This window comes from Oncorhynchus clarkii, chromosome 16 (genome assembly GCF_045791955.1).
Source record: "Oncorhynchus clarkii lewisi isolate Uvic-CL-2024 chromosome 16, UVic_Ocla_1.0, whole genome shotgun sequence".
Classification (NCBI taxonomy): Eukaryota; Metazoa; Chordata; class Actinopteri; order Salmoniformes; family Salmonidae; genus Oncorhynchus; species Oncorhynchus clarkii.
The window spans coordinates 56444638-56466572 of record NC_092162.1 but is presented as its reverse complement, the minus strand read 5'-3'; the positions used below and the strand labels follow the sequence as shown (position 1 = coordinate 56466572).

Genomic DNA, 21935 nt, shown 5'->3' with positions numbered 1-21935 from the left:
TGATCACGGACTTCACTGGCCATACGCCATTGTGTACACTGCAATATCAAAAGCAGAATGACTAAGTTCTCTTTCAACTACAAAAAGACAAGATGACCTTAACTACAAACACTAATCATCTACAGATTTCCTGCTTGAGAATGCAACTGTGAGGCTAGCTGAGGCATTGAATGAACCACAGAGTTCAAAGAGCCAAGAGAAGGGGAGACAGCTATCAGAGACAGACAAGGGAGGGAAAAACTGTTCTTGAGTGCAACTTCACATACTGCCCAACTTATCTTACATCTTCAGAAGTATCACTCTGTTGCAGTTACGGAGCCTTATATACTCAACTACTTCTGATCTAAAAACGACATCTTCATATATTTTCACTGCTCCTACACCCTACACATCCTACAGGCAGCTACCAAGATTTGTTAGAGCAAGACTTTGTTTTGTTTTTAATTTACATATTTTAGTGCTAATAAAGGTACTAAACACAAAGATCAGAATCAGATGTGGATTTGTGAAAATGCTCCAAGGCACTAAACATACATGTCTTCTTCATCCCTTTGTCGGGAGGGATAGGAAGTCAACTGAGATTGAGTTCAGGGTGACAGTGTCATCCGGGCTGTCCAGAGTCAGGGGGGGTATCTAGGGTGCAGGCCAGGCAGCAGGCTGTTAGCCAGCCTGCCAGCATAGTGGAGTCTGCCACTAGCACAGTCAGTGTAGTCAGCTCAGCTATCACCATTGAGACCGTGTCTGTGCCTCGACCTAGGTTGGGCAAAACTAAACATGGCGGTGTTCGCCTTAGCAATCTCACTAGGATAAAGACCACCTCCATTCCTGTCATTATTGAAAGAGATCAGGATACCTCACATCTCAAAATAGGGCTACTTAATGTTAGATCCCTTACTTCAAAGGCAATTATAGTCAATTAACTAATCACTGATCATAATCTTGATGTGATTGGCCTGACTAAAACATGGCTTAAGCCTGATGAATTTACTGTGTTAAATGAGGCCTCACCTCCTGGCTACACTAGTGACCATATCCCCCGTGCATCCCGCAAAGGCGGAGGTGTTGCTAACATTTACGATAGCAAATTTCAATTTACAAAAAAAAAAATGACGTTTTCGTCTTTTGAGCTTCTTGTCATGAAATCTATGCAGCCTACTCAATCACTTTTTATAGCTACTGTTTACAGGCCTCCTGGGCCATATACAGCGTTCCTCACTGAGTTCCCTGAATTCCTATCGGACCTTGTAGTCATAGCGGATAATATTCTAATCTTTGGTGACTTTAATATTCACATGAAAAGTCCACAGACCCACTCCAAAAGGCTTTCGGAGCCATCATCGACTCAGTGGGTTTTGTCCAACATGTCTCTGGACCCACTCACTGTCACAGTCATACGCTGGACCTAGTTTTGTCCCATGGAATAAATGTTGTGGATCTTAATGTTTTTCCTCATAATCCTGGACTATCGGACCACCATTTTATTACGTTTGCAATTGCAACAAATAATCTGCTCAGACCCCAACCAAGGATCATCAAAAGTCGTACTATAAATTCACAGACAGCACAAAGATTCCTTGATGTCCTTCCAGATTCCCTCTGTCTACCCAAGGATGTCAGAGGACAAAAATCAGTTAACCACCTAACTGAGGAACTCAATTTAACCTTGCGCAACACCCCTAAAAACAAAAAACATTTCTCATAAGAAACTAGCTCCCTGGTACACAGAAAATACCCGAGCTCTGAAGCAAGCTTCCAGAAAATTGGAACGGAAATGGCGCCACACCAAACTGGAAGTGTTCTGACTAGCTTGGAAAGACAGTACTGTGCAGTACCGAAGAGCCCTTACTGCTGCTCGATCATCCTATTTTTCTAACTTAATTGAGGAAAATAAGAACAATCCGAAATTTCTTTTTGATACTGTCGCAAAGCTAACTAAAAAGCAGCATTCCCCAAGAAAGGATGACTTTCACTTTAGCAGTGATAAATTCATGAACTTCTTTGAGGAAAAGATTATGATTATTAGAAAGCAAATTTCGGACTCCTCCTTAAATCTGCGTATTCCTTCAAAGCTCAGTTGTCCTGAATCTGCACAACTCTGCCAGGACCTAGGATCAAGAGAGACGCTCAAGTGTTTTAGTACTATATCTCTTGACACAATGATGAAAATAATCATGGCCTCTAAACCTTCAAGCTGCATACTGGACCCTATTCCAACTAAACTACTGAAAGAGCTGCTTCCTGTGCTTGGCCCTCCTATGTTGAACATAATAAACGGCTCTCTATCCACCGGATGTGTACCAAACTCACTAAAAGTGGCAGTAATAAAGCCTCTTTAGTGCTAATAAAGGTACTAAACACAAAGATCAGAATCAGATGTGGATTTGTGAAAATGCTCCAAGGCACTAAACATACATGTCTTCTTCATCCCTTTGTCGGGAGGGATAGGAAGTCAACTGAGATTGAGTTCAGGGTGACAGTGTCATCCGGGCTGTCCAGAGTCAGGGGGGGTATCTAGGGTGCAGGCCAGGCAGCAGGCTGTTAGCCAGCCTGCCAGCATAGTGGAGTCTGCCACTATGCTTCCTGTGCTTGGCCCTCCTATGTTGAACATAATAAACGGCTCTCTATCCACCGGATGTGTACCAAACTCACTAAAAGTGGCAGTAATAAAGCCTCTCTTGAAAAATCCAAACCTTGACCCAGAAAATATAAAAAACTATCGGCCTATATCGAATCTTCCATTCCTCTCAAAAATTTTAGAAAAGGCTGTTGCGCAACAACTCACTGCCTTCCTGAAGACAAACAATGTATACGAAATGCTTCAGTCTGGTTTTAGACCCCATCATAGCACTGAGACGGCACTTGTGAAGGTGGTAAATTACATTTTAATGGCATCGGACCGAGGCTCTGCATCTGTCCTCGTGCTCCTAGACCTTGCTTTTGATACCATCGATCACCACATTCTTTTGGAGAGATTGGAAACCCAAATTGGTCTACATGGACAAGTTCTGGCCTGGTTTAGATCTTATCTGTCGGAAAGATATCAGTTTGTCTCTGTGAATGGTTTGTCCTCTGACAAATCAACTGTAAATTTCGGTGTTCCTCAAGGTTCCGTTTTAGGACCACTATTGTTTTCACTATATATATTTTACCTCTTGGGGATGTTATTCGAAAACATAATGTTAACTTTCACTGCTATGCGGATGACACACAGCTGTACATTTCAATGAAACATGGTGAAGCCCCAAAATTGCCCTTGCTAGAAGAATGTGTTTCAGACATAAGGAAATGGATGGCTGCAAACTTTCTACTTTTAAACTCGGACAAAACAGAGATGCTTGTTCTAGGTCCCAAGAAACAAAGAGATCTGACAATTAATCTTAATGGTTGTACAGTCGTCTCAAATAAAACTGTGAAGGACCTCGGCGTTACTCTGGACCCTGATCTCTCTTTTGAAGAACATATCAAGACCATTTCAAGGACAGCTTTTTTCCATCTACGTAACATTGCAAAAATCAGAAACTTTCTGTCCAAAAATGATGCAGAAAAATTAATCCATGCTTTTGTCACTTCTAGGTTAGACTACTGCAATGCTCTACTTTCCGGTTACCCGGATAAAGCACTAAATAAACTTCAGTTAGTGCTAAATACGGCTGCTAGAATCCTGACTAGAACCAAAAAATTTGATCATATTACTCCAGTGCTAGCCTCTCTACACTGGCTTCCTGTCAAAGCAAGGGCTGATTTCAAGGTTTTACTGCTAACCTACAAAGCATTACATGGGCTTGCTCCTACCTATCTCTCTGATTTGGTCCTGCCGTACATACCTACACGTACTCTACGGTCACAAGACGCAGGCCTCCTAATTGTCCCTAGAATTTCTAAGCAAACAGCTGGAGGCAGGGCTTTCTCCTATAGAGCTCCATTTTTATGGAACGGTCTGCCTACCCATGTCAGAGACGCAAACTCGGTCTCAACCTTTAAGTCTCTACTGAAGACTCATCTCTTCAGTGGGTCATATGATTGAGTGTAGTCTGGCCCAGGAGTGGGAGGGTGATCGGAAAGGCTCTGGAGCAACGAACCGCCCTTGCTGTCTCTGCCTGGCTGGTTCCCCTCTTTCCACTGGGATTCTCTGCCTCTAACCCTATTACTGGGGCTGAGTCACTGGCTTACTGGGGCTCTCTCATGCCGTCCCTGGAGGGGGTGCGTCACCTGAGTGGGTTTAGTCACTGATGTGGTCATCCTGTCTGGGTTGGCGCCCCCCCCCCCCCCCCCCCCCCCCCCTTGGGTTGTGCCGTGGCGGAGGTCTTTTTGGGCTATACTCAGCCTTGTCTCAGGATGGTAAGTTGGTGGTTGAAGATATCCCTCTAGTGGTGTGGGGGCTGTGCTTTGGCAAAGTGGGTGGGGTTATATCCTTCCTGTTTGGCCCTGTCCGGGGGTATCATCGGATGGAGCCACAGTGTCTCCTGACCCCTCCTGTCTCAGCCTCCAGTATTTATGCTGCAGTAGTTTATGTGTCGGGGGGCTAGGGTCAGTTTGTTATATCTGGAGTACTTCTCCTGTCCTATTCGGTGTCCTGTGTGAATCTAAGTGTGCATTCTCTAATTCTCTCTTTCTCTCTCTCGGAGGACCTGAGCCCTAGGACCATGCCCCAGGACTACCTGACATGATGACTCCTTGCTGTCACCAGTCCACCTGGCCGTGCTGCTGCTCCAGTTTCTTTCAACTGTTCTGCCTTATTATTATTCGACCATGCTGGTCATTTATGAACATTTGAACATCTTGGCCATGTTCTGTTATAATCTCCACCCGGCACAGCCAGAAGAGGACTGGCCACCCCACATAGCCTGGTTCCTCTCTAGGTTTCTTCCTAGGTTTTGGCCTTTCTAGGGAGTTTTTCCTAGCCACCGTGCTTCTACACCTGCATTGCTTGCTGTTTGGGGTTTTAGGCTGGGTTTCTGTACAGCACTTTGAGATATCAGCTGATGTACGAAGGGCTATATAAATAAATTTGATTTGATTTGATATGAGTGTGATGTTGTCTGGGCTGTTGTTCACCTGGGAGACTTTGGCCTGGTTGTCGTTGGCCTGGGACACGTCGGTCTGCCTGTAGTTTGCCTGGGTGACGTTGATCTGGGACACGTCGGTCTGCCTGTATTTTAGCTGGGTGACGTTTGCCTGGGTGATGTTGGCCTGGGTGACGTTGATATGGGAGAGGGAGGCCTGACTGTCATTGGCCTGAGGGATGTTAGCCTGGCTTTTGTTGACCTGGGTGATGTTGTTCGGGGCTCCATCAGGGTTAAAGGGAATCCAACCTGAGAGAAGCACAATAAATTATTTAAAAGATCAGAAAGACCACACATTTTAGGAACAATTGCAGACTAAATGTACACCTACTCTACACATGTATTCCCCTTGTTGAAGCAAGCATTCCATACATGGGTTTTTAAACTATGTCAAAAGGAAGTGGCAGAACGAAAACTTAAGGTTAGGAATGGGGGTTGATATTGTTTAGGTACAAGGGTTAGGATATAGGGAAACTCCACCAAAATAATTTGTATGTTTGTATATACTGTGTCTAAGACAATTTTCCTAGATTGCACTCACTATATGTTGAGTCATGGGTCACTGGTCACAGGTCTAATGTCACGAGCGTCTCCCTGGAAAGAATAAGTGGACCAAAGCTAAGAGTGGTGAGCGTACATTTTATTTTATTTAGTCAAATGTCACCAACAAAACAAGAAATAACAAAAACGACCATACCGCTTACAAGGGCAATAGTGCCCCTAACACAACTTCCCTCAATGACAAAAGGAGAAAGCTGCCTAAGTATGATTCCCAATCAGAGACAACAATAGACAGCTGTCCCTGATTGAGAACCATACCCGGCCAAAACATAGAAATACAAAAACATAGAAAACAGAACATAGAATGCCCACCCAAGTCACACCCTGACCAAACCAAAATAGAGACATGAAAAGGCTCTCTAAGGTCAGGGCGTGACATCAAAGTACATGTGTGACCAGGAATTAGATATGCACAGGTATGGAGGGCATACAGTTCTACTACGGTCACCGTGCACACGTTAAGACTATGGAACTATGATATTGCTATGCTTTTCTTAACAATCCCACCTGTGGATATCAGGAAGGTCAGCCACAACACTGGTTACTCATTTCATCAACACATGGCATGATTTAAGATATGTTTCAACTTAGTAGTTATTATCAATATCCTTTTTCCTCTTCCATCTACAATTCCTTTCTTGCATTTCACAGGGAACTTGAACTGCAAAGGCAACTCCAACTTGTATGCAAGTTTGGTACCAAGAACTAAGCCTGTATTAGTGCATTGTTTATGTTTGTTTGAAAGCAATGTACAGCTTTAAATGTGTTTAAAACTATCATCGACTGCCCATCCGTGCATCCACAGCTCTGTCTACATTTCTCCAACCTTATCCCTCAGTTTACCATAAATCACTACTGAAAACTGTGGCTTTAAACATGTGTGCCTCCTCTGGGTTAATCAGACATTTTAATTGGGTATTGCTCTGGTTAAGTCTGCACACTCAATGTACCTCACTTCAATCTACTGAAACCAGAATGTTTCCTCCCCAATTAAGCCAAGTGAAATAAGGTAATCTTACTTTCTGCCACAATTTCGAAAATGCCCTGCATTTTTTAAGGCAAACTTTGGAGGACTATACCAAGGTTGATCTTGGGGTCATCGTTTCACATCTCCACTGTCCTGGCATTCTGCTTTTACGAAGTAGCAACACTGGCCTAAAGCCCAGGAATTGTAGTTTCTAAAGCTATAATAAAAGCATTTCATGAATGTTGTACAGCGTTATATAGCGTGTGGTGTTAGGTTGTATAGTGTTAGACGTGAATCTGCTCTTTAACATGGCATCATAGGAGTCTACAATGTCTCAAGGTAAGGGGTGAACTGCACCAATGTGTCAATCATATACCATATCACCGGACATAGACCTACTTCAAAATGATCTGCTCTCATTTCTGCATGCCTGGTGAAAATGGCTGTGAACCATCTTTCAGGAAACAGTAGTGACTGTCTTGGACCATACAGAACAATTGTACTCTTAATGTTCTATTTGATTCATATTTTTGTACAGCCTGATAATATAGATTGGATACATTTGCAATGCTTAGTCATCTGTACATAGAAATGAATAGGGATTGGCATAAGAAAACAAATCATAGGACAATCCTTTATTTACACAGAACATATCAAACTGAAAAGTTGGTAACAAGGTTGGAATTACAACACTAGACTGTGTCAACTGCCTCCCTAAAATATCAAAAGTGTTTCTATCCATTCACCATCACATCCTGAGAGATTTAGCTAATTAGCTAGGAGAAGCCATCCTAACTCTGGTATTAAAAGCAAACTAGGCAATTAAAAAGAAGGCTGGAGTTGCCTCTAGACCTCTCCTTGTTCGGGCGGCGTTCGGCGGACGACGTCACCGGTCTTCTAGCCATCGCCGATCCACCTTTCATTTTCCATTTGTTTTGTCTTGTTTTCCCACACACCTGGTTTACATTCCCTCATTACTTGTCGTGTATTTAACCATCTGTTCCCCCCATGTCTGTGTGTGAAATTGTTTGTTGTAAAGTGTTTGTGCTCTCTGACTGGTTCACCACGGGTTATTTTGTACCCATATTTTGTTGTTCTGGGTGCCATTGGTTTTGCACATTAAACTGCTCCAGTTATTACCCAGTTCTGCTCTCCTGCGCCTGACTTCCCTGCAGCCAGTCACACACCTCTTACAGAATTTCACACCCGAATATGGAGTCAGCAGGAGCAGGTGCCCCTGGTATAGGGGTTGAGGAGCGTGTCCGGGAGCACGCGGCGATGCTCCACCATCTCGGTGCAACCTTGGACCACGTCGTCCAAACCATGGACCGCTGGGAGAGACAGGGAGTTCCTCCAGCGCCTCCACCAGCACATTTTTTTTTTTTTTATTTTTTATTTCACCTTTATTTAACCAGGTAGGCTAGTTGAGAACAAGTTCTCATTTGCAACTGCGACCTGGCCAAGATAAGGCATAGCAGTGTGAACAGACAACACAGAGTTACACATGGAGTAAACAATTAACAAGTCAATAACACAGTAGAAAAAAGGGGAGTCTATATACATTGTGTGCAAAAGGCATGAGAAGGTAGGCGAATAATTACAATTATGCAGATTAACACTGGAGTGATAAATGATCAGATGGTTATGTACAGGTAGAGAGAGATATTGGTGTGCAAAAGAGCAGAAAAATAAATAAATAAAAACAGTATGGGGATGAGGTAGGTGAAAATGGCTGGGCTATTTACCAATAGACTATGTACAGCTGCAGCGATCGGTTAGCTGCTCAGATAGCAGATGTTTGAAGTTGGTGAGGGAGATAAAAGTCTCCAACTTCAGCGATTTTTGCAATTCGTTCCAGTCACAGGCAGCAGAGAACTGGAACGAAAGGCAGCCAAATGAGGTGTTGGCTTTAGGGATGATCAGTGAGATACACCTGCTGGAGCGCGTGCTACGGATGGGTGTTGCCATCGTAACCAGTGAACTGAGATAAGGCGGAGCTTTACCTAGCATGGACTTGTAGATGACCTGGAGCCAGTGGGTCTGGCGACGAATATGTAGCGAGGGCCAGCCGACTAGAGCATACAAGTCGCAGTGGTGGGTGGTATAAGGTGCTTTAGTGACAAAACGGATGGCACTGTGATAAACTGCATCCAGTTTTCTGAGTAGAGTGTTGGAAGCAATTTTGTAGATGACATCGCCGAAGTCGAGGATCGGTAGGATAGTCAGTTTTACTAGGGTAAGTTTGGCGGCGTGAGTGAAGGCGGCTTTGTTGCGGAATAGAAAGCCGACTCTTGATTTGATTTTCGATTGGAGATGTTTGATATGGGTCTGGAAGGAGAGTTTACAGTCTAGCCAGACACCTAGGTACTTATAGATGTCCACATATTCAAGGTCGGAACCATCCAGGGTGGTGATGCTGGTCAGGCGTGCGGGTGCAGGCAGCGAACGGTTGAAAAGCATGCATTTGGTTTTACTAGCGTTTAAGAGCAGTTGGAGGCCACGGAAGGAGTGCTGTATGGCATTGAAGCTCGTTTGGAGGTTAGATAGCACAGTGTCCAAGGACGGGCCGGAAGTATATAGAATGGTGTCGTCTGCGTAGAGGTGGATCAGGGAATCGCCCGCAGCATGAGAAACATCATTGATATATACAGAGAAAAGAGTCGGCCCGAGAATTGAACCCTGTGGCACCCCCATAGAGACTGCCAGAGGACCGGACAGCATGCCCTCCGATTTGACACACTGAACTCTGTCTGCAAAGTAATTGGTGAACCAGGCAAGGCAGTCATCCGAGAAACCGAGGCTACTGAGTCTGCCGATAAGAATACGGTGATTGACAGAGTCGAAAGCCTTGGCAAGGTCTATGAAGACGGCTGCACAGTACTGTCTTTTATCGATGGCGGTTATGATATCGTTTAGTACCTTGAGCGTGGCTGAGGTACACCCGTGACCGGCTCGGAAACAACCGGGGTCTCCACTACTCGCCCCCCCTGCATCCACTCCCAGTGGGATTCGTCTCGCCCTTCCCCGGGAGTACGATGGGACGACTGCATGCTGCCAGGGTTTCCTGTTGCAGCTGGATCTCTGGCAACCTGGCAATCTGGCTCCTTCTGGTCGTGAGAAGGTGTCCGCCCTTGTCTCGTGCCTCTCGGGAAAGCCCTGGAGTGGGCCAACGCCATGTGGGGAGAAGGAGATGCGGCGCTGGACCATTTTGAGGATTTCAGTCTTTGACCACCAACCCGAGGGTAGAGTCTCCTTCCTAGGGTACCGCATTTCCACGTCAGGGGTGGAGATGGAGAGTGACCGCATTTCAGCCGTGCGTAACTGGCCGACTCCCACCATGGTAAAGGAAGTGCAGTGGTTTCTAGAGTTTGCCAACCCAGGCAATGTCTCCACGCCTTGAAGGCGTGGAGACATTGACTTGAGGGGGCTAAACACCCTTTTCTCATCTGGACTGACCACCGCATTCTGGAGTACATCCGGGCGGCGAGGAGACTGAACCCTCGCCAGGCAAGGTGGGCCATGTTCTTTACCCGTTTTGTTTTCACCCTGTCCTTAAAGACCAGGTTCCCAGAATGCTAAGGCAGATGCACTGAGCCGGATGTATGACAAAGAGGAGCGGTCCATCACACTCCATACTTCCGGCCTCTTGCCTGGTGGCATCGGTGGTGTGGGAGCTGGACACGGACATCGAGCGGGCGTTACGCACAGAGCCCACTCCCCCCCAGTGTCCAGCTGGGCGCCTGAGGGTTCATGGAACGTCTGAGGGTTCTCGGTCAGCCTTACCTCAGGTTTTCACCCCGAGAGTAATGGGCAGGTGGAGAGAGTAAACCAGGATGTCGGTAGGTTTCTGCGGTCATATTGCCAGGACCGGCCGTGGGAGTGGGCGGCGTTCATCCCCTGGGCAGAGATGGCCCAAAACTTACTTTGCCACTCCTCCACTAACCTCTCTCCCTTCCAGTGCATACTGGGGTATCAGCCGGTTCTGGCACCTTGGCATCAGAGCCAGATCGAAGCTCCTGCGGTGGGCGAATGGTTTAAGCGCTCGGAGGAGACCTGGGACCCCGCCTGATTATAATGGATTTTTTTTTATTCTCATCAATCTACAAACAATACCCCATAATGACTAAGCAACATTTTCAACATTTTTCAAAATGTATAAAAATAGACTGGAATAACTGAAATTTTACAGTATTCAGACTCTGCACTCAGTACTTTGTTGAAGCACCTTTGGCAGCAATTACAGCCTTGAGTCTTCTTGGGTATGACACTACAAGTTTGCACACCTGTATTTGGGGAGTTTCTCCCATTCTTCTCTGCAGATCCTCTCAAGCTCTGTCAGGTCTCTCCAGAGATGTTTCAATCGGTTTCAAGACGGGGCTCTGGTTGGGCCACTCAAGACATTCAGAGACTTGTCGCAAAGCCTCTCTTGCATTGTCTTGGCTGTGTGCTTAGGGTCGTTGTCCTGTTGTAAGGTGAACCTTTGCCCCAGTCTGATGTCCAGAGCTCTCTAGAGCAGGTTTTCATCAAGGGATATTTCTGCTCCGTTAATCTTTCCCTTGATCCTGAATAGTCTCCCAGTCCCTGCCGCTAAAAAACATAACATTTACATCATAGTCATAGAGTGTTCTGTCTGCTACCGCACGGAAAGCGGTACCGGAGCACCAAGTCTAGGTCCAAAAGGCTTCTTAACAGATCTACCCCCAAGCCATCTTGAAGCATGTGGGGACAGCAGACTGGGATAGGGAGAGATTGCATATGTCCATAAACACACCATGCAGCTGGTCTGCGCATGCCCTGAGGACGCGGCTAGGGATGCTGTCTGGGCCGGCAGCCTTGCGAGGGTTAATACATTTAAATGTCTTACTCATGTCGGCCACGGAGAAGGAGAGCCCACAGGCCTTGGTAGCGGGCCGCGTCAGTGGCACTGTATTATCCTCAAAGCGGGCAAAGAAAGTGTTTAGTTTGTCTGGAAGTAAGATGTCGGTTTCCGTGATGTGGCTGGTTTTTCTTTTGCAGCCGGTGATAGTCTGTAGACCCTGCCACATACATCTCGTGTCTGAGCCTTTGAATTGCGACTCCACTTTGTCTCGATAATCACGTTTTGCTTGTATGATTGCCTTGCGGAGGGAATAACCACACTGTTTGTATTCAGCCATATTCCCAGTCACCTTTCCATGGTTAAATGCAGTGGTTCGTGCTTTCAGTTTTGCGCGAATGCCGCCATCTAACCACGGTTTCTGGTTAGGGTAGGTTTTAATAGTCACAGTGGGTACAAAATCTCCTATACACTTCCTTATAAACACACTCAATGTGTCAGCGTATACGTCAATATTATTCTCTGTGGCTACCCGAAACATCCCAGTCCGCGTGATCAAAACAATCTTGAAGCGTTGATTCTGATTTGTCAGACCAGCCCTTAGCACGGGTACTTCAAGTTTGAGTTTCTGCCTATAGGAAGGGAGGAGCAAAATGGAGTCGTGGTCAGATTTGCCGAAAGGAGGGGCAGTAGTCCTGCGTTTTTTCGTGAGTGCAACAGACAATATGCTGATAGAATTTTTAGCCTTGTTCTCAAATTAGCTTTGTTAGTCCCCAGCTACAATAAATGCAGCCTCAGGATATATGGTTTCCAGTTTGCATAAAGTCCAGTGAAGTTCCTTGAGGGCCGTCATGGTATCGGCTCGAGGTGGATATATACGGCTGTGACAATAACGGAAGAGAATTCTCGTGGGAGATAATACAGTCTGCATTCTAGGTTAGGTGAACTAAAGGACTTGAGTTCCTGTATGTTGTTACAATTACACCATGAGTTGTTAATCATTATATAGACAGTTGTGTGCCTTTCCAAATCATGTCCAATCAATTGATTTTACCACAGGTGGACTCCAATCAAGTTGTAGAAACATCTCAAGGATGATCAATCAATGGAAACAGGATGCACCTGAGCTCAATTTCAAGTCTCATAGCAAGGTGTCTGAATACTTACAGTACCAGTCAAAAGTTTGGACACACCTACTCATTCAAGGGTTTCTACATTGTAGAATAACAGTGAAGACATCAAAACTATGAAATAACACATATGGAATCATGTATTAATCAAAAAAGTGTTAAACAAATCAAAATATGTTTTATATTTGTAGCCCTTACACAGCTTGAAGGTATGTTGGGTCATTGTCCTGTTCAAAAACAAATGATAGTCCCACTAAGCACAAATGGCATATCGCTGCTGAATGCTGTGGTAGACATGCTGGTTAAGTGTGCCTTGAATTCTAAATAAATCACTGACAGTTTCACCAGGAAAGCACCCCCACAACATCACCCCCACACCATCACTCCTCATCCTCAATGCTTCACAGTGGGAACCACACATGCGGAGATCATCTGTCCACCTACTCTGTGTCTCACAACACACAGCGGTTGGAACCAGTAATCTCAAATTTGGTCTCTTCAGACCAAGGATAGATTTCCCCCAGGCTAATATCCATTGCTTATGTTTCTTGGCCCAAGCAAGTCTCTTCTTATTATTGAAATCCTTTAGTAGTGGTTTCTTTGCAGAAATTAGAACATGAAGACCTGATTCACACAGTCTCCTCTGAACAGTTGATGTGTCTGTTACTTGAACTCTGTGAAGCATTTACTTGGGCTGCAAATTCTGAAGGCTGTTAAATCTAACGAACTTAGCAGCAGAGGTAACTCTGGGTCTTCCTTTCCTGATGGTTTTTGCGACTGCACTTAAAGAAACGTTCAAAGTTCTTGAAATTTTCCGGATTGACAGACCTTCATGATGTCTTAAAGAAATGATGGACTGTCGTTTCTCTTTGCTTATTTGAGCTATTCTTTCCATAATATGGACTTGGTATTTTACCAAATATGGCTATCTTCTGTATACCACCCATACCTTGGCACAACTCAACTGGTTGGCTCGAACTAATTAAGAAGGAAAGAAATTCCACAAATAAACTTTTAACAAGGCACACCTGTTAATTGAAATGCATTCCAGGTGACTACCTCATGAAGCTGGTTGAGAGAATGCCATGAGTGTGCATTGCTGTCATCAAGGCAAAGGGTGACTAATTTGAAGAATCTCAAATATAAAATATATATTTGATTTGTTTAACATTTCTATTGTTGCTACATGATTCCATATTTGTTATTTATAGTTTTGATGTCTTCACTATTATTCTACAATGTAAGAAAGAGTAAATATTTGACTGGTACTGTATGTAAATAAGATTTTTGTTAATAATTAGCAAAAAATCTAAAAACTATGTTTTATTATGGGGTATTGTGTACAGATTGAGGAACACAATTAATTTAATCAATTTTAGAATAAGGCTGTAACCTAGCAAAATGTGGAAAAAGTCAAGAGGTCTGAATATTTTCAGAATGCACTGTATCATGTGGCTTGCAATGGTACTGATTTCTGTCTGTCTGTCTGTCTGTGTGTGTGTGTGTGTGTGTGTGTGTGTTTGTGTGTCTGTGTGTGTGTATTTGCATGCATGCGCAAGTTAAACAAAATAATGTTGACTCACCCTACTTGTAGATTAGTTGAATGCCAATGCCATTCTCCTTTCTTTCATGTTTGCAAAATGGTTTATGGTTCTGTCATACAGTACTCTTTTAGTTTTAGTTTTCATAGGCTACCTTGCTAAAATGCATGGGCAAAAAGGAATCAGCTAAGTTAGCTAGCTAGTTAAGGCTACATATTGAAATTAAATCATCACAGACCAGTGGCACAATATATTAATTCATGGTTAGATCAGAATCGCCTTCATAATCATTGGACTGTACCGAGAATTCAGTCAAAACCCCAAGTCCAAATCCAAATCTCCATCCATGGCTTAGGAAAGGGCTGATTTAGCAAGCTAGCTACTGCAGGACATCAACACAAGCAGACCAGAAACAGACACGTTTGACTGACAACGATGACGTTTAGCTTAGGATGTGACTTGATTGGTGTAAGGCAAATCCAAACTGACTTTCCTTGGGGGGCATTTTTCTGTGCCAGGACACCCCACAATTGAGCTCAGCTCAACGCTGATTGGCTAATTATTTTATTTTGAAAAAATGATCAAGGAAGGCCAAATGCTTGCTAGCATCAATCAATCAAATGCTATGGCGGCAACATGTCATACTCTTTTATTCCAGATAGCATCAGATACATGGGCTACACATACTGAGACAGAGGGGCACTGTTTCCCTCACTCGGATGATTTCTCCTGTGAGATTCAGCCACTTGCTAATTGACAGCAAATTATGAAAACACAGAGAGACAAAATAATAATTATTTTATCATTTTTATAAATTTTATTGGTCAACAATGTCTAGAAATGCACACGTTTTGTGCTCTTGTAGGAGGTAATCACTCCTCCATTGCTGACTACACATTATCTGTAACGGGGCTAATAAATCACTTACAAGCAAAGGATATGAACAAATGTACAAATGTGGTCACGTCGCTACATGTAGCTCTCTCTTTGATCTCAAAACAAGCTCATCTAATTACAACCGCTGAAGGGCACAGATCCATACAGTACATTGCACTGGTCTATTTGTATATAGGCGTACTGCAGCTCTGACTGGTTATGGCGCACAAGTCTGTGTAGAAGAGTATGGGCCTGAGTAGTGCCTGTCAATGCAATAGAATCCTACTCTCCACTGCATTCTGCCTACAACAAAAGCATAGTTAGTTTTGTTTCAGTATGTTGCATTGAAAGTGGCTAATATTGCGTTGATCCGATCACAATTCCCACAGTAAAGGGAAACATTGATAGTGCTAACTAACAGGGAAATCTCTTGTGGAGTGAAGTTCACTCTGGTTCTTCTCTGCCTGGGCAGTCCCGGGGACCGCGCAGTCCTGTGCAGAGAACAGCTTAGAGAGAACAGTGGGTAGAACCCTCTGTGGAAAGTGTTTTACATGGAACCAAAAGGGGTTGTTCAAAGGGTTCTCCTATGGGGGCAGCCGAAGAACCCTTTTAGGTTCTAGATAGCATCTTTTTTTCTAAGAGTGTAACCCTTAAGCCTAAAATAGCATTTTAACTCATTCAGAACATGATAAAAGTTCAGAATTTTCTAAAATCTTCTTGTTTTTCTACCTTGTTAGGACATTCTGGTGATTTGTTAGCACATTAGGGTCCTGATAATGTACACACACACACACACACACACACACACACACACACGCACACGCACACAGGATCAAACACGCCTCATCTGCCTGGAGGGATAGTGGGCCGTCCCTCACATACTGCCTGTACCAAGTGTCTCAAGCTCCTCTACCATAGGTGAGTTGTTGACATTCACCCAGAGGATATCAAGCGGAACGGTCCAAAATGTGGAAGTTGTCCTTGCTTCAGCTGATAGTGAGTACAAAACCAGCTTCTACAGAATTCATTGTGCTAAAGTAGATTAGCATTGACAAAATAGGCACATTTGTCTAAACCAGGGGTTGGAGCAGTTTCACTGTTCCGACAAGCAAAATAAAGTTCTGAAACGTTTCGACACAAAATAAGTCATGGTTAATATTGTTCCTCTCTGTTCCTTTTTAAATCTCAATTATTTATTTATTTTTTTTTACATTTAGCTTGACATTAAATCACTTCACCAATGGATAGAGTAGCTTGCTGTGGAGCGGGCAAGCTATGTACATGCATTGTTCATAGAAGTGTAGTGTAGGGTGCGACATGCAACCTAAATTTTGAGGATGAAGAGAGCTCTGGGCATGAAGCACTGGGCATCTTGTTGTTATGACATGCATTATCTGAATTAGACCCGCAGAATTATACCTACGGAGGATCGGCTTCTATGAAGGAACTTTGAATGTCTTTGAATTTCAGAGAGTTGGCTTAACTAATGTTGGACCAGAGCTAGCTCTTGATCATGAATCTCAGATCCATTACATTACACATAGTGTCACCTAGAGTTTTCCAGAGCTAGATCAGAGCTAGCTAACAAGCTAGCTAGCTAACAAGATTGTCTGTGTGGAGCAACACCAGAATTAAAATAAAAACACTTCTTACCTTTTTATAGTTGATAAATAAAATGTGAAACGTGATAACTATAATATTGTTAACTGGCATTGAAAAAGTGTATCCATTGTTCTCTAATTAAAATCTCTCCCTAATTTCTGAATCACGCCTGTAACGTCAGTAGCTACAGTACCCTATGCATGCTTCAGAGGGAGGGGCAGGTGGGCTTCACACACACACACACACACACACAGGCAGACACATTTCTGAGTGACAGTGAGGGTTTTGCATAGGCGCTTTGTTGTGTTTTTTGTGGGATTGGAAAAAAATGTCCAGATTGTAAAACAACATTATAACCTGTTCCCATGCTTTAAAATAACAGTTCTGTTCCGGAACAGTATAGATCACTTTTGTTCTCGGTTCTGGTAATGTTCCTCAAAAAAAAATATTTTCAGATTTTCGGTTCTGTTCCATGAACCGGTTCCAACCCCTGGTATAAATGTAAACATACCTGAAATATTGATCACATAAGTGTCATCTGGGTGCAATATATCATGTTATAACATTAGTATGCCACTCTGCAATGCTTTGAGTGTTTTCTCTCTGAATGTTGAAAGGTTTTTAGTATATCTAGCCTACCTCATAAACAATGGCACAAAATACCTACCAGGGGTTTTAACCCTCCAGGCAGTCCTGGGCAATTCCAGTCCTCAGGGCTTGATTGGTGTCACACTTTTCTCCATCCCTAGCAAACACACCTGACTTAAACTAATTGCATTTTTAACTGAAGATCATGATTAGTTGGTTATTGGAGTCAGGTGTGTTAGCTGGGGCTTTTCATTGTATTTAATGAGGCAAGTCAGTTAAGAACAAATTCTTATTTACAATGACGGCCTAGGAAGAGTAGGTTAACTGCCTTGTTCAGGGGCGGAACAACAGATTTTTCCTTTGTCAGCTCAGGGATTCAATCTAGCAACCTTTTGGTTTCTGGCCCAACACTCTAACCACTAGGCTACCTGGTGCCGTTGATGTTCAGTTAGGCTACATATAGGCATGTACCCATTACACTTTGGACAAATGGGAGATTTCATTGCCATCTGATTGTCATTGTCTTGAAAACTTCTTCGGGATCGGTGTCCCTTCCACGGGACGGTTGAGCTGACGTAAGCTAATGCGATTAGCATGAGGTTGTAAGAAACAAGAACATTTCCCAGGACATAGACTTATCTGATATTGGCAAAAAGCTTAAATTATTGTTAATCTAACTGCACTGTCCAATTTACAGTAGCTATTACAGTGAAAGCATAGCATGCTACTGTTTGAGTAGAGTGCACAGTTTTGTACATGAAAAGTTATTAATAAACAAATTAGGCACATTTGGGCAGTTTTGTTACAACATTTTCAACAGAAATGCAGTGGTTCATTGGATCATTCTGAAACTTTGCACATACACTGCTGCCATCTAGTGGCCAAAATCTAAATTGCACCTGGGCTGGAATAATACATTATGGCCTTTCTCTTGCATTTCAAAGATGATGGTACAAAAAAATACAACAAAATTTTGTTTTATTTCTCCTACATTCCTTTCACATTTCCACAAACTTCAAAGTGTTTCCTTTCAAGTGGTACCAAGAATATGCATATCCTTGCTAAAGAGCATGAGCAGTTAGATTTGGGTATGTCATTTTAGGCGAAAATTGAAAAAAGGGGCGGATCCTTAAGAGGTTTTAAGTGTGAGTGTGCAAGGATGCCTATTATTTTACATTCAGCTGCGAAGTGTGCTTCAGGCCAGTAGACTACAAATCAAAACATCAACAACTGATGGGAAGAGACTATTTTCCCTAGTCTTCGAATCTCTGCTTCTGCCTGTTGGAGCATCAGTCAAGTTCATCCAAGTTTTACAAAGCTGATTATGTCCATATTAGCTGTCTAGTTACCCAAATCACCTCAGAGAAATTAGCTAGCTGTACTGTAGGCTAGCTGAATCTAGCTTGCAAACTGGTATTATCTGGTGAACTTTTTTCTTTCAACTAGACTTTCCGTTGAAAATCATGTCAGGCGTAAGTAATTATGCTATCCAGTGCTCTGCACACACTCTACTTAACTGTAAATATACCATCTTCCCTTAAACTTTTACCACCACTATTTTGTGAAGCTTGTCTCGTCTCATCTCTCACCTCATTTACAGTGACATGTCCGTTCACCTAACTTCACAGCATCACTTACTGAAATATGCTAAATAACTTTCTTGGAATGTTAATGCAAAACTACTCTCTACTAAAACTACCTGTCTGAGCATGTAGGGAGTTCACTGAGCTTTGAATCAATAGTGACTTTGAAAATCTCCCATGATAATTGGGACATCATTGAATGGTGTTGATAGCTGAGTATGCAGGGCTTCTGGAGGATGAATAAACCTGAAGTCTTTATCAGAGGCCGTGGTGGTGAGAATGCAAGTGCCCTCATTTCACGTCCTACTTTGTAACATTCTCCAGAATTTAATCGATCACAGATCTATCGAATTGCATTTTCACTCTGAACTTCTTTACTGGCCGAAACTGTCCAAAACTGTCAATGAGCAATTAGGGATAAGTGCCTTGCTTAAGGACACATCAACAGATCTTTCACTTAGTCAGCTCAGGGATTCAAACACACAACCTTTTGGTTACTAGCCCAACGCTATTAACCGCTAGGCTACCTCATTGGATGATTCATTAGATATAATTTGTGTTTTTTATTATGTCTATACAAATGTCTATGAACAGTGTTCATGAGAGAGAGAGAGAGAGAGAGAGAGAGAGAGAGAGAGAGAGAGAGAGAGAGAGACTTGCTTTGGCAATGTTAACACATGTTTCCCATGCCAATAAAGCCCTTGAATTGAATTGAATTGAATTGAGAGAGAGATCATGTCTCCCAGAGGTCTGTCACCTACAATGACTCACCTGCACGCTATTGGATCGAACCCAGGGTGGGAATATGACTGGATGAATCACACCTTCATCTTTATGTATTTTATTATTTTACTATGCACACATATATTCTCTCTAATTGCATGTTTGCACTGTTTCTGTCATCAGGTCTCAATCATGGTTGCATTAGCACTGGCACACGATACTGGCAACTACACAATGAACAAGCGGGAAAAGCGGGTATGTCATGGGCATTTCCAGAAACAAATTGAGAACAATTTGAAATACATTTTTGAGTTTAAAGAAAGAAGTACAATGGCCCTCATCCCCTTTCCTAAAGGAGCTGCTGGTGCGTTCCAAAAGAAGGTGGGTCCTGTCCACCATTGAGCTAGTGGAGGAGGACCCTGGACCTTTTCCCAAGATAGCCACACAGGTAAAAACATCATACACCACCAAACAAGGTACAAAAGCACTGGGCACATAAATAGTCTAATAGTCATTCATCAGAAGAACAGTTGCTTCCAACTCTGTAGTAAGTCATACTGTAAACCCTGGACCCATTTTGGGCTACTCCTAAACCAGGGATCCAGTATTCATAGCACTGCAAACTGCTCATCAACAAGGCTGTCTTTCCAGATGTTCAACGATAGAACACCAATGCTCATAAACAACTACCAGTTCCGTATAAGTGGAACCGGAGTGACCGAGGAACCGATGGGCGTGTTCTCCATCGGCGAAACAGACGGAGTGGTTTCTGTACACAAGCCCATCGACAGGGAGACATACCCCTTCTTTCACGTGAGCATCAACACACGCAGACAGAAGGACGGACAGACAGACAGACGGACGAACAGAAAGATAAAATATAAAACTACAGATAAATTACAGAACAGACAGATAAAACTATCTTAACCAAAAATAATATTTAAACATAAATTGACAATCATAATATTATTTCCTACAGATTAATTTTGACATCATGGACAAGGAGACTGGTAATCCCGTGGACAGGACTCTGGGGTTCGACGTGGCGATTAAGGACATCAATGACAATGAGCCTTACTTTGAGAACCTTGTCACGAAAGCCAGTGTGAAAGAAAGTTTACCAGAGGGTCAGTACACAGAAAGGCTGTAAATCATATGCCTGCATATAGGCCTTGCACAAAATATACTTAACTAGACTGTTCGCCAATCAGTCATTGCGTTCGGCTGAGAAATCAAGTGGGAAGTGGGTGCTCTTTTTGAGCAGAGAGAACATGTAAAGGGGAACTAATTACCCCTTCTCTCATCTTCTCTCCTCTTCCCCAATATTTATCCTCATCCTTCCTGATCTTCCCCTCCTGCCCTCGTCTCCCCGTCTTAGGCTATCTGCCAGTGCCTCTGATAGTCAAGGACAGGGATGAGGCGAACACAGAGAACTCCGCCATCAGTTTAAGGGTGTTGTCTCAGGAGCCAGCTGAGCCCCAGATCAAATTGAAGCAGGTGGAGGGCACCAAGATGAGCCAGCTCACCTTCACCGGCTGCTTCGACTACGACGTGAGATTCCACTACAACACACACGCACACACAGACAAGCCATTACATGCACAGACACACACCCACTTGACGCACCCACGCACAAACACATACACAAAACATTATGAACATGACATGGGGAGTCTGACCAGGGGAATCCAGGTGAAATCTATGATCCCTTATTGATGTCACTTGTTAAATCCACTTCAATCAGTATAGATGAAGTGGAGGAGACAGGTTAAAGAAGGATGTTTTAGCCTTGAGACAAATGAGACATGAATTGTGTATGTGCCATTCAGAGAGTGAATGGGCAAGACAACATATTTAAGCACCTTTTTGAATGGGGTAAGGTAGTAGGTGCCAGGCTCAACAGTTTCCTGTGTGTATCAAGAATGGTCCACCACCCAAAGGACATCCAGCCAACTTGACACAACTGTGGGAAGCATTGGAGTCAACATGGGCCAGCATCCCTGTGGAACACTTTCAACACCTTGTAAAGTCCATGCCCCGAAGAATTGAGGCTGTTCTGAGGGCAAAAAGGGGGTGTAACTCAATATTACAAAGGTGTTCTTAATATGTATTTTAAAATGGTGGGATCAATATTTAATTGATTTTGTTCTTCATGTAGAAAGTAAAGATGTATAAAGTGACTGTTGAAGCTAAGGATCATGGGAAACCAGCCCTGTCCTCAACTGCAGTGGTCAACCTCCACATAATGGACTCCAACACTCACCAGCCAGTGTTCAAAAACAAGACTGTAAGTTCCAAGTTGGTTGACTGGTTGATTGACTGATTCAATGACTTGTTGGTTGATTGATCAATTGATCAACTGATTGATTGAGTGAACATGTCTTAAGTAATTTGTGAAACACAAATATTTACTTTACCTTCTTTCTGTGCAGTACAATACTCAGGTTATGGAGATGGAGTCCAATAGGGAGATACTCCGAGTGGC

At 43.4% G+C, this 21935-nt stretch overlaps 1 protein-coding gene across 1 annotated transcript in view; it reads left to right on the top strand.

The window, feature by feature from the left end:
• Window positions 1–15888: 15888 nt before the first annotated feature.
• The window catches only part of LOC139368784 (cadherin-like protein 26), a 33167-nt gene continuing 27120 nt past the window's right edge, over window positions 15889–21935 (top strand). The window contains exons 1-8 of the mRNA XM_071108122.1: window positions 15889–15950; window positions 19634–19705; window positions 19806–19898; window positions 20102–20263; window positions 20430–20577; window positions 20829–21001; window positions 21609–21737; window positions 21883–21935. The exon at window positions 21883–21935 is cut by the window's right edge and continues 133 nt beyond it. Of these exons, the coding sequence (XP_070964223.1) occupies window positions 15921–15950; window positions 19634–19705; window positions 19806–19898; window positions 20102–20263; window positions 20430–20577; window positions 20829–21001; window positions 21609–21737; window positions 21883–21935 (860 nt within the window). The 5' untranslated portion in view covers window positions 15889–15920. The remainder of the gene's footprint in view (window positions 15951–19633; window positions 19706–19805; window positions 19899–20101; window positions 20264–20429; window positions 20578–20828; window positions 21002–21608; window positions 21738–21882) is intronic.